This window comes from Equus przewalskii, chromosome 2 (genome assembly GCF_037783145.1).
Source record: "Equus przewalskii isolate Varuska chromosome 2, EquPr2, whole genome shotgun sequence".
Lineage (NCBI taxonomy): Eukaryota > Metazoa > Chordata > Mammalia > Perissodactyla > Equidae > Equus > Equus przewalskii.
The window spans coordinates 20529250-20542427 of NC_091832.1; the positions used below are offsets into that span (position 1 = coordinate 20529250).

General features: G+C 55.0%; 1 protein-coding gene across 2 annotated transcripts in view; it reads left to right on the forward strand.

The window, feature by feature from the left end:
* The window catches only part of GRIK3 (glutamate ionotropic receptor kainate type subunit 3), a 215776-nt gene that overhangs the window by 175427 nt on the left and 27171 nt on the right, over positions 1-13178 (forward strand). For both annotated transcript variants that reach the window (XM_070594328.1, XM_070594317.1), the window contains exon 10: positions 541-744. In XM_070594328.1, the coding sequence (XP_070450429.1) occupies positions 541-744 (204 nt within the window). The remainder of the gene's footprint in view (positions 1-540; positions 745-13178) is intronic.

Below are 13178 nucleotides of genomic sequence, written 5' to 3' on the forward strand. Positions count from 1 at the left end.
TTCTGCAGCGGTGCGGTCACTCATGAGCAGACTCCAGAATCCCCTGGATGGCTTCTTAAAACCAGGTTGCTGGGCCCCACCCCGGAGTTCCTGGTTCAGTAGGCCTGGATGGAGCCGAGAACGTGCGTTTCTGACAAGTCCCCCGGTGATGCTGCTGGTGCAGGGACCACGGTTTGAGAACCACTGGCCTATGTTGATGGTGTAGCAGAGAGCATTGGGTTTGGAATCAGACAGTCTTGAGTTCAAATCCCTGTTCCACCACTTACTAGCTCGGTGACCATTAGACAATTAAATCAATAAATACCTACTGAGCCCCCGCCTCGTGCCAGGGACTGCCAGTGGGTGGCCGTCTACAAGGCACAAAGTTGGCTCTCGGGAAAGGCACTTCCCCTCTCCTCACTTAGCAGGCCCTTCTTCGGAGCCCCCCCAAAGGCGGCGTAGAACACCTCTGCAGGGGACCTGGCCGCAGCTCTGCGGCCTCAGCCCGCCTCTCCCTGCCCACTCGGCCTTCGTCAGCCCTTCCCCCGTTTGTCCCTGCAGGAGGAGCCATTCGTCATGTTCCGGAAGTCCGACAGGACTCTGTTCGGGAATGATCGGTTTGAGGGCTATTGCATCGACCTGCTCAAGGAGCTGGCCCACATCCTGGGCTTCTCCTATGAGATCCGGCTGGTGGAGGACGGCAAGTACGGGGCGCAGGATGACAAGGGCCAGTGGAACGGGATGATCAAGGAGCTCATCGACCACGTAAGTGGGGCGGGACCCCGGGGGGCTTGGCCAAGTCCTGTGTGCACGTTGGGATGGGGCATCCTGGCAGGTGAGGGCCCCGGAGGCAGGGGAGGTGGGGACAAAGGCTGTGACTCTAGGCCTGTCTTGCTCACGTGCCCCGACTCCCAGACATTCCCTTCATACAAGTTCACACGCACTGGCCCCCTTCTAAATCAGAGCTTTCCCTGCTGGCATCCTTGATGAGCTCACTCTGGAGGAGTCCCTCAGCTCCTCCCTGCCTGCCTTCTGCTCCTTTAAGAGCTACCCAAGGATGCCCCAGCCATGTGGGCGAGGTGCCAGTACAAACCCTTCACCAAACTCTGGGACACAGAGATAGATCCGGCACTGCCTTGAGTTCCTTTGGGTCCAGTGGGGAGCAGGTGTTCCAGGGAACCGAGGCCGGGGATGAAAGGATGATGAGCAAGGCTCCGCTAGGAGGTTCTGAGAAGGCAGACTTGAACTCTGCCTGAGATGCGGAGAGGACCCAGGGGAGCCAGAAGCCAAAGCAGGGAGGTGGAGATTTGGGGAGATGGAGCAGCTGTTGGGAGGGGCCTGGGGTTGACGGGACAGCAGGAGGAATCCAGAGAGAAAACAGTCTAGGGACACCAGAGGAGGCCCTGGGTTCGAGTCCCAGTTCCTCATTCATTAGCTACGGTAACAGGGGCAAGTCACCGGACCTCTCTAAGTGGTCCCTCATCTGTCAAATGGGTGTTAATTCCTCCTTCCTCAGAGGATTGTCATGATTCTGGACAGGAAGTCCTAGGTGCAGGGCGCAGCCCACGGCAAGCCCTCAATATGAGGGAGGCTTGTAAGATGCAGTAAGCACACACATAGTAGCTAAGATCCCAGGCTTCGGCCCAGTAGATCTAGGGTTCAAGTCCCCCCTTTACCACCTAGTGGATGTGCCACCGGGTAAGTTCATCAACCTCGCCGAGCCTTACTTTCTTCACTTCTAAAACAGAAGTAATTAGCAACTCCCAGAGCTCCTATAGTCGCAGGAATGAAACAAGGAGCCATTTGTACCGGCTCACCTGGCACATAGTACACATTGCCTGCCTTCCAGCTCAGGGCCTCAACTTTCCAGAAGCATTTTCTGTCAAAGACCTGCTAATGAATGCAAGGACCTGATCTAGAGCAGACTCCTAACCTCCCTGCCCTCATTTACCCTCGCAACAACCCAGCGAGGTACCTACTGCTCTTCCAGTCATTTCACAGACAAGGAAGCTAAGGCAGAGAGGGGCAGAGGCCCCCAGCTAGTGAGCAGTGGAGCTGGGACTGAAAGTGGTGGAGTCTTCAGAGGCTGTCTGCACCCAAAGCCCTGCTTCGAACTCGGCAAAGAGCCGGGGCCGAGGCAGGTTCATGCAGAAGGTCTTTGCAACCTGAAAAGGGCCGGTCGAAGGGACTCTTGTCACTTTGCCCTTCTGGGTGGGGCAGGCAGCCTCTGGGCCTTCTGTTAGCCTCCTGCCCCTGTCAGAGGGGAGCTGCCATACGGGGACCTTGGAGGCTGGAGCTCAGAGCAAGAAGACTCAGCAGAACCTTACCAGTCGTTTCCTAGGCCCCAGGAAATCAGGCTCCCGTGGAAGGCTGGTGGGAGAGGCTAAGGGTAAAGAGCGTGAACTCGGGCTGGGCTTGATTCCCACTCTGCCACTTACAAGCTGTGTGCTCCTGGACATGTTTCTTAACCTCTCTGGGCTTCAGTTTCCTCATCTGTAAAAGAGAATGTAATAGAACCTACCCCACAGGCTGTTGGGAGGACTAAGTTCATTACGCACATTACACAACGTACCTATGTACGTTACATGGTTGGCGCCGTGTCAGTACTTGCCCTTATTATTTTCATTTTTATCATTATGGTTATTCCTTCGAGGCTGGGGAGGGGGCTTCAGGAAGTCCCTCTATCTCCCTGAGCTTGTTTTTTGACGGTGAGTATATTAATACCTGCCCTGCGTTCTTCTCAGCTTGTTGTGCAGCTCAGAAGAGACAACTGGTGGGGAAGCAGCTCCTAGATTGTGGAATTCAGTATAAACGGAAGGGAGTGGTGTTGTCACCGTTATTAGTAATAACTGTAATTATTATGGAAATTAGTCCGCAGGCCCCAGAGACATCTCCATCCATCAGCTCCCCCTGTGCGGGGTGAGCGGGGCTCCAGGTGGGTTCTGAGCCTGTCGTTTGCAGAGGCGAGCTGGGCTGGGGAGGGAGAGGGGGTCACGAGGAGGGTGGAGGCCACTTGCGGAAGTGAGCAGGGCTGATGCTACTCCTGCCACCCACAGCATCTCCAGCGGCCCGAGAGCTTTGAAGAGCGGTTTGCAAGGGGGTGGATCAGAAAAACTCAGCAGCAGGCAGACGCTCCTAAGCTGACCCTCAGCAGGGGAAAGAAAGGGCCTCCTCCGTGGCCTCCGTGTGGCCCTGGCTCCGTCAAGGCCGCAGACCCTGACAGCACATGCAGGGGTCCTTGTTAAACTCCCTTCCCTGCAATGGATGAGCCTATTAATCCTAGCTTGGCGCCATTTTTAATAACATCATAACCATTTATTAGTGTCGTCAGATAATTAGTCTTCTCACTAGCTCATAGAAAGCGTGGTAAAGGCTTGGTAATATTATTACTTCCTTATTAGGGATCTGAACGCAGAAGTAAAAATGATGAATGCCCGCCTTTGCAAGGATCTGCCCCTCGAGGCCCATTTGGGGGCCCTGGGTGGAGCCTCTGACCAACAGGACTTAAGACGTCCTTCCCTGCGCATGCCCCCTACCCCCCCGTCCCATGCCGCACGGCCTTCCAAGGAACCAGGGTTATGGAGGCAGATGGGGCACCTCAAGGGTGTGTCCCCCTCCTGCTGACACACCCGCCTCCCCCAAGTCACCTCTAACTATGGGAGCAACAAACGTGACTGGACAGAGCAGTGATGTCTCCATCCGTCACCCCATCTCTCTCCTAAATCGTCACTCTCTCCGTTTCACCACCTGCTCCCTCTCATTTCCCCTCTCTGGAAAGTCTTCTACTCACATCCATGCCTTAAATTATTCCCGTGTGTTTTAATGACTTTGGAATCCAGTAGAGATGGGTTCAGATTCCAGGTCTAGCATGTTTTAGCTGACAGTGGGAAAGCTAGTCAACCTCTCTGGCCTCCATTTCCACATTTATGAAATGGGAATCGTAAAAAAGCCTTCTGCCCAGGGTTCATGGGCAGATTTGGTGAGACATGGCACAAAGATGCTTGACAGAGTGCCAGGCGCTCAGAAAATGCTCAGCACATGGGAGCGGTCCTGCTTGTCACCATCTCCTCCAGGGGCAGCCCTGCTGTCTAAAGTATGCACACGGATGAACACGATGGCAGTGGGAGAGCTGGCCCCTCAGCCATGGTCATCTTGGTGGGCCACAGTGATCCAGGATCTAGACCTTGCCCCTCTGACTCCAAATAGGAGTCCCAAGAAACTGACTCCCATTGATCAGACTCATAGGGGACTGAGGTACATACCAAGGCGTCACCCCCTTACTTTACTTAGGGCATTGGTCTTTCCCGATACCTGCCCTCCAGAGCTTCTGTCCTGGCATCAGGTGCCCAGGATCCTGCTGGGGAGTGTGGAGGCAGAGCCCTGACTGTGGAGGGCCTGAAGCCAAGAGGAGAGGATGCTGCTGGAGAGGCGGGCAAGAGACAAGCCTTGAACAGCCTTGGGTGCTAACCTGAGCAATTGGATCTTAATCCTGAGGGCTACGAAGCACAACTGAAAGATGTGGAGCAAGCAGGTGACATCAAATTGGCACCTGAGGAAAGTCACTGTGATCTTGGGCAACCCACTGCTGCCTGGAGGCCATCATGGGGCCTGGGTGAAGCAGAGCATGATGGCCTTAGAGTATTGTGGTCAGAAAGGAGGGCAGTAGATGACACAGGATGGAGACAAGAAGGTAGAATTGATGAGATTGGTGATTGGTTGGATGGAGGAGGTGAGAGAAAGGAGGAATCAAGGACAAGGTGAGACGTTCTAACTTGGACAGCAGGAGGGAGGTTGTCATCCCCAGATAAAGAGCCTCCTGGAAAAGTAGAGGATTCGGTGGGGGTGGGGGTGCGGGTACTGAGATCACGTTGGGATTGGGGTCCCAGTAGGTGGCCGGCCACACGGCTGGGCTCTCAGAGAGGACAGAGCTGGAGCTGAGGTTTGGGAGTCATCCGCACAGCCTCAAGGGCAGCCTGGGAGACAGAGACAGAGACAGAGCAGGGGATCGCTGGGAGAGAAGAGACGAGGACAGGGGGCGAGACCCCGAACCACATAGAAGTGTCAGGAGGACTCCACAAGACACTGAGCTGGCAAGGCCAGAGGGGAAGGAGGGGAACCAGGAGAGCGTGAGTGATGAGGCCCCAGGAGGAGAAGCCACCAGAAAGGTGAGGACACGGGGTATAAGCAGCAAGGAGGGAGTCAAGGGAGATGAGAAATGAATGGCAGCCACGAGTCAGCAGGGGTGTGGTCCAGGGGACAGGCTCGGCCCCAGCACAGGCTCCTTGAGCGCGCCTGGCCTGGCCTCCTGCAGACTGTTCTCAGAGACCCAGGAATTCCATCCTGGCTGCTCTCCCAGGCCCTTGAGTCAGAGGGAGGCGGGCAGGGAGGAGAGGGAGCAGGAGCCTGGCCTTAAGGGGTGCATACATGCCCTCCAGGCCACAAGAAGCCATTAGTTCTTTTAATTCTAAGTTGTTACGTCTCACTGCAGTATATAAGGAGACTTCCCTGGCTCACAGATGGAGCTGGACCAAGATGGGGTATGGAACAAGACAGAGAAAAGGAGTGGTCCCGGGTGGCCCTGGCATGCCCTCCTTCCCCTGTGAAAGAAGCAGCACTGCCCAGATGCCTCCTCTGCCTCCCGGTAACATGGAGTGCGGAGCAGGGAGGGCGGCCCAGCTCCAAGCGCCCATTTCCCCTGTCTGACTCTTCTTCCCGACGGTGGGCGCCTGATGGACTACTCGTGGCGGCCCAGCACCTGGCATGGGGCCAGGCACACCGAGCAGGCGCTGATGAATGAGCGTTGTGTGAATGAGCACATGGACTTGCACACCTTCCGCAGAGACACGGCTGTGGGGTCACGACTACTGAGCTTCCCATCCCAAGTGTGCGAGCAGAGGGTCTGGTGTCAAGACCCACCCACTGTGTTCCCCACCTTCCAGCCAGGAACCAGGTCTCAGTTCTGGCCTGCATGCATGGGTGTTAGGAGGGGCCCCAAACCCCTGACTGTGTGGCCAGGAAAGGCTCTGCCGAGCCACCTCCTTCAGGCTGACCAGTCTCCTTTGAAGCAAGGCATGCTGGGGGCTCACCTGGTGCAGGTCAGAATCCTGGATGGGACAGGGCAGGTGAAGGCAGGCGAAACAGATGGTCTGCAAAGGTGGACTCTTGTCAAGGCAGCCAGGTTGCCCAGAGCAAGGACTGAGGCGCTCTGGAGGGCTCAGGATCTGCCTGAGGATGACCAGGTAAGCAGGTGAGGGATGCAGGAAAGACTCGGGCCGCATTGAGATTCACAGAGAACCACCAGCTGCCAGGACTCAGCAAGCAGGGACCAGCCTAGGAAAGATCTGGAAAGAGCCTGGCAGGAGTTTGGGGTCCAGACAAGCAGGTGCAAGAAGAAGGTACAAGGTGGCAGTAGAGCTTCACGGGGGGAGGGGTTGTTGGAGGGAAGCTGGGGTCAGAGGGAGCAGCTGGACCACGCCAACCCTCCCTCTGAGCATCATCCATTCCTCCATTCATTCTGTAAAACTTTATGGGGCACTGTCTCAGCAGGCCCTGGGGCAGAGGCTTAGATGCCACTACTTGGTTAGTGGGTCTGATGTTGGGGAGAGGACGAGGGGTAGGGAAGTGGAGCAGGAGGGAGGGGAAGCCAAGACAAGGATGCGTTATTGAGCCAATCACCACTGAGTGCCTGATCCCACGTCTGCACCCTAGAAGAGATTTACAAAGTGTGTCTCGGGACCATCTCTCAGGGTGGGGAGAGAAGGAGGAACAGCTTTTCCACCGGCTCCTGACTTCCATGCATTTCTGGGTTTGGCATGGCTGGGCTGGGAGCCAGTCAGGACCCTGCAGCAGCGTCCCTGTGAAGTTGTAGGGCCAGCAGTGAGGGGCAAGAGGTGCCCAGGTGGGCAGGAGGTGAGATGCTGTCAGCTTGGTGCTGCATGAGGCTGGTCGGAGCCAGAGGGTCTGACCTGGTGCGTGAGAGGGTCTGAGTCAAGCACCGGTGATGTGTCAGACCTGGGGCACTGACTAGAGATATGGGAGCAACCGAGGAAGACGTGGTCCCTGCCCGCAGGAAGAAACAGTGAATCAGCCAAGTTACATTTCATTAAAATTTTGATCGGTGCTGCAAAGGCACTTATGTACAGGGGACTTTGGGGTGTAAAACAGGGGAAATGACTCAGGCTTCCCTGCAGAAGTGACTCTTGAGCTGAGACTTGAAGGATGTGGAAGCCATGTCCAGGGCATGGGTAGGGGTACCTGCCTGGGTGGGGGCACTGAGGTTGCTGACGGCTCTGCCCTCATCAGGAGCCCTGTGGCATTGGCAGGACAGTGCCGGGGCCGGCCCTGGGTGGACACCAACCTTGTGGACATGCAGGGAATGGGGACTCTTTTAGAGGTGGGAATGGAGGTGTGGCACATGCCCTGTAATGTGCCACGAAGCAGGAGACACCTGCTGAGCCATCCTAAAAGACAGATGCAGGACAGCCCCTGCTGGGACTCAGGACTCGGGCCATTCTCCTAGGGCTGGGAAAGGCACAGGCTTCGTTTCTCACTGCCAGGCGTCCAGCTGCTCAGGAGGCCTGGGTGAAGCATGGGTACATGACCCCTCAGTCAACACTTAGGAATTTTCTAGCAACTGTCCCATCTCTTTAGATATATATTGGCTTTTCTGAGGTTATCAATGGTCACTGTGCTGATTACGAAGTGTGGCAGCTGGCTGGTGGGACATCAGCAGATACCACCCCTGGCTCAATGTACGCCCCCGAAAACTGCAGTGTGGCAGGCCCCGAGGGAGTGCTTACTGGGGGACCTTTCTACACAGGTGGATCCACAGGTGGATCCATCCAATGTTCATTCGATTTATTGTTAAGCCCCATGCTAGGGGCTGTGGATATGGCAGCGAACCAAATAAGCAGAATCGCTTCCCCGAGCCTCAGGATCTTACATTCTTGTGGAGGAAACAGACAGTAATCTATGAGCATGTGATAGATGTAACTATTCAGCCAGGGTAAGCGTTCCGAGAGAGGAACGGGTCCAGGTAACAGAGCGGCCCTGGCTCGCAGACTGGGGCCTGGGCTGAGAGGGCTCATGGATCAGAAACCAGTGGGGAGTTGCTGCTGATCCACCCCAGGGAGCCCTGGAGGGAGGTCCTAGAGACTCGGAGAGGTATGGGTAGCTCCCGAAGTGCCGTCCCATCCCCTTGGCCAGCAGCATTCAGAGAAAGCCAGAGAGGGGGTCTAGGTCATTTCTGGCTCCCTGGGGTGCAGCAGAAGATGCTACATGAGTGGTAAGTGATGGAGGGTGTAGACATGGGAAGATGTCCCCCAACACCTCTCATGGCCATGAGACTGCTCTCTGGTCTCCCAGCCTCCAGGTAGGCTGGCAGGTGTGACAGGAAGATCTGGTCTCAAAGACAAACCCTCATCATCCCACTGTGTCCCATCTGCCTCCCAACCAGGGAACAGACCTTGGTTCTGGCCTGTATGCATTGGGTCCAACCTGTGTCTGCAAGGGGAGGCTCTGCCCATGCTCTCTCCCCCAGCCTGGGCCAGGACACTTCAAAGCAAGGCATGCTGGGAGCTTGCCTGGGGGCGAGGCAGAGTCCTGGATGGAGCAGGACAGGCTGGGGGCAGGTGAAACAGATGGACCGCAAAGGTGGACCCTCCCCAGGGGAGCCAGGTAGCTCAGGGTGGTTGGGAAGCGCTGAGGAGCTGAAGATGTCGCTAGGACCTGCCTGAGGAGGCCCATGAGGACAGGTGAGGGCTATCAGTGAATGCTAGAGACCACTGATAAGTCAGAAGTAAAGGGGCCCACCAGGGGCCAGGGCCAAGGGAGCAGGGTCCAAACTCTGGAGGGAGGCTGGGGAGGACAGGCAGGGGGCAGGACCCAGGCAGACTGGCGGGGGTCAGTGTGGCTTCAGAAAGAATGGGAGTGCAGAGCAGGGAAACTGAGACCAGAGCTCAGCCTACTAGGCTGGGGTAAGGCTTGATCAGGACCATGGGGGTACTTTGATGCTCAGTTCTCCCACAAAACTTTCCTGAGCCGCTTCTGAGCCCCGGGCTTTGTGCTAATGCTAGAGATGCATCATGAGGGAAATGGGCTGAGTCCCTGCCTTCCTGGAGCTCCTGGACCAGCGGAGGAGCTAGATGTTAAACAGTGACTTACAAATAAGAGTTCAGTCGTGGTCAGGGCACTGAGGAGCCGTCCTGGGGGCTGTGGGAGCATATAACTAGGACCCGACAGCCTGTGGGGTCGGGAGGGGTGTTCGCTGCCTCCAGCTCCTTGGGCTTTGCTGGGCAGAGCCTGTCTGGGCCGATGCTACCTGTGGGGCCCTATGGGGTTGGGGAGGAGAACCCTAGTGATAGGGGGTGGAGCTGTGGTGCATCCGTCCCCGGGGCCCACGTGGCCATGAAGCAGGAAGGACCCGCGCATCCTTCCTAAGGACCGAGGTGCAGCCTGCAGCGACTGGGGACTCGGCGATTCTCCCTGGCTGAGCAGTGGCGTGGCATCATTCCTCGCTGTCAGGCCGTGAGGCTGCCATCAGCTTAGGGAGCCAGCGTGCGAATCTCAGGTGCTGGTGGTGGACCCATCCGTTGACCTCGTGAATTTACTAGCACTCATTTCCTCTTTATTCAGGGTTGTTGAGGCTGTTGGTTGTCAGGCTAATGTCTAGGGCCTTTCAAGGTGCACTGTGTTTTCTTAAGTCTGGAGGCTGGGGGGTCATCAGCAGACGCTGTCTGTGACTTGCTCTGCCCTCTTGTGAACTGCCGTGTGCTCCGCCAGCTGGCTCTGAGGACATGCTTGCCGGATGTCTCTCCTAAACCAGCAACATCCCCATTCCTTCAGGCCCCAACTGTCTACCGAGAGCCTGCTCTGGGCCAGGCACCGTGCTGGGCGTGGGACATAGAGTAGAAAAAAGACACATGCTCAGAGCCTGCTCTCATGAGCTTATGTTCCAGTGGGGGAGAAATCGCCCCCTGCCTCTAAAATCACACTCTGATCCACGCTAGGAGCAAAAATACCTGGTGCCACGCAGGTAACCACCAGAGAGCCCTGATTTCCTTCGAGGATTTTGTCTGTGGAAGTGATGTTTGAGCTGAGATCTGAAGGAGAAGCAGGCATTAGCTAGACAAAGAATGTGGGGAGGAGGAAGTTCCAGGGAGAGAAAAGTACTGTGCAAAGGTCCTGAGGTGAGGGAGAACACGGGCTGAAAGAAGCCAGTAGGAAGAGGACGAGGGGAACGTAGTGGCAGGAAAGGCTGGGAAGGCAGACCAGCTAGATGTTCGCTTTCTGACGCCGTTGCCGCTAGCCACATGGAGTTATTTACATTCAAACATAAATTAATTAAAATTAGTTGAAATTATTTAATTTAAAATTCATTAAAGTTTACATTCAGTTCTTCAGTTACACAAGCCACATTTCCATTTCTTGATGGCCACGTGTGGCTAGTGGTTACCATATTGGACAGCAAAGATATAGAACATTTCCATCGTTGCAGAAAGTTCTATTGGACAGCGCTGGCTAGATCATGAATGACTTAAGGAACCCATGATAAGAATTTTTCATCCTAAGGGCAGAGGGAAATCTTGGCATGTATTAAGCAGCATTGGGAATGGGGAAAGATCCCAGCCAGAGAAACACCACTTTAGGAAAAGAGAAGAAAGTGAATTCCATGGATACGACATATCAGAGGTGTGGGCAGAAAGCCAGCAGGAAGAGCCCCGAGCACAGGTCCTACATGAGTGGCAGGAGTGAGACTGGCTTCCTTGGGTGGCTATGGAAGCAGAAGGATCTGGAGGGGAGCGGGGCCGAATCAGCATGTTCCTGCAGCCACAGGGCTCCCGAGCCTGACCAAGCGATGGGAAGTCTATGGTGGGGAGGCCCAGGGGCTGTCATGGTCAGGAGCCAGAGTCAAGTTCAGGTCTCTGGGAAGGCAGCTTGGGCTCAGGACAGGGCAGAGTGGACCCAGCCGTAAAGCCTGCCCCTCGGAATGGCACAGGCGCTGGGGGGACCAGCAGCGGGAGGAGGAAGGAGCTCCAGGCATCCTGCCCAGGGGCTGAGCAGCAGGTGAGTGAGTTTCCTGGGGCTGCTGGAACAAAAGACCACAAAGTGGGGGGCTTAAAACAATCAAAATGTATTCTCTCTCAGTTCTAGAGGCCAGAAGTCAGAAATCAAGGTGTGAGCAGGGTTGGTTCCTTTTGGAGACTGAGGGAAAATCTGTCCCGTGCCTCTGTCCTAGCTTCCGGTGTGACCGGCAATCCTTGGAATTCCTTGGCTTGTAGCTGCATCACTCTGGTCTCCGCCTCCATCATCACATGGCCTTGTTCTCTGTGTGTATCTGTGCATCCTCTCCTCTTCTATAAGGACTCCAATCTTGGATTTAGGGCTCCCCCCAATCCACTGTGACTACATCTTAACTCGATTACTTCCGCAAACACCCTATTTCCAAATAAAGCTGCATTCACAGGTACCAGGGGTTAAGACTTGAACATCTTGGTTGGGGAGGGGACACAATTCAACCCTCTCCATGTGGCTTGTATGGCAAAACGTTGGGCTTTGAAGTCACAGGGAACTGTGTCCAAGTACAGCTCAGCTGCTCAGCAGCTTGAACAAGCCTCCCAGCCTGACTGAGCCACAGAACCCTCGTCTGAAATGTGGTGATAACATTTACTGTCTCACGGGGCTGCTGGGAGGATCGCTTAAGGCTGGCACACTTGGCGACGCTTGGTGTACAAGAAGCACCCATGAATAATAGCACTCCTTACTGTTTTAACTATAGCAGGTCATAATCTGAGCAACTGGATTCCCTGGAGGATCCCGGCCAAGAGGCAGAGCACAGAGATGGGGAATCTGGTGCAGACCATACTTGGGAACCCAAGTAGGCAAGAGCCAACAGGGACACCAGACACAGGGAGCAAGCTGGGGCTCAAGGGGGCAGATCTTAGTCCCTGGGGAGGACCGCTGTCCCAGGAGAAAGCTTATCAGTGATACGTTGTCAGAACTGGGACCACAGTCACAAGTCTGTTCTTTGGACCCGGTAGGAGGTTATCAAGGTTTAACTCTGGGGAAAAAGGCTAGGGTCCAACCAGCAACCAAGGTGGCTGGATGCTAAGGGCCAAAATATGGAGTGTAGCTGGTTGACTCGTTCTTGCCTTCACTTCTGGTTGCTGGGAATTTGGTAGAGTGGTTGGGGCCGAGTGGCCTCATGCAAGGACTGAGAAGGCGGAGAGGCTGGAGCCAGGCGGGTCCTGACAGATTCCTGGTACGTGGAAAGCTGCTTATGGGGCTGAAGTAATGTCCTGGAAGGGCCATCTTGCCCTGGTCCAAAGGTTTAGAAAAGGTATGGAACGGTCCTCAGTGAGGCAGGAGGAACCCACGAACCACCCATAAGTCCAACGACTGTGTCGGACCAGTCAGAGGTTTGGTTTGTTCAAGGATGTGATTACTGTAAATACGACAGCAAAGACCTTGGACCTTCTCTGAGCCTCAGTTTCCCTCTATAAAAAATATAGGGTTGGAATAGATGTTCTTGAAGTTCTCTTGTCCAGTTCTGACAGCCTGTGATTTTATGAAGCATCCTCAAAGAAAACTTGCACAAGCGGGAGGAGCCTGCCAAGATTGGGTCTTTCATTCTGAGTAATGAACTGAAACAGCAAAGGCTTGACATCTGTTCTGCTCTTTCAAGGGAAGTTGGACAAAAAAATGCCTTTTTCAGGGAAATAATAACCAATGGTGAAATGTAGTATTTCCTGCCTAAACCAAAATCAAAGTGGAGAACTCCAGCTTTACTGAAGAGCCTGAGAGAGAACACACATCAAAATTCCCCATGAAGGGGGCTGGCCCCGTGGCCGAGTGGTTAAGTTCGCGCGCTCCGCTGCAGGCGGCCCAGTGTTTCGTTGGTTCGAATCCTGGGCGCGGACATGGCACTGCTCATCAGACCACGCTGAGGCAGCGTCCCACATGCCACAACTAGAAGAACCCACAACGAAGAATACACAACTATGTACCGGGGGCTTTGGGGAGAAAAAGGAAAAAATAAAATCTTAAAAAAAAAAAAAAAAAATTCCCCATGAAGAAGGTCAGGTTGACCAGTTGTCTTGCTGCTGTAGGCACAGAATGCCGCAGATGCCCCCGCCTCCCAACCCTGTTACAGCAGAGAGCAGAAAGGCTGGCGGGCAGATTCTTAAGCCTCCGAGAGGGTC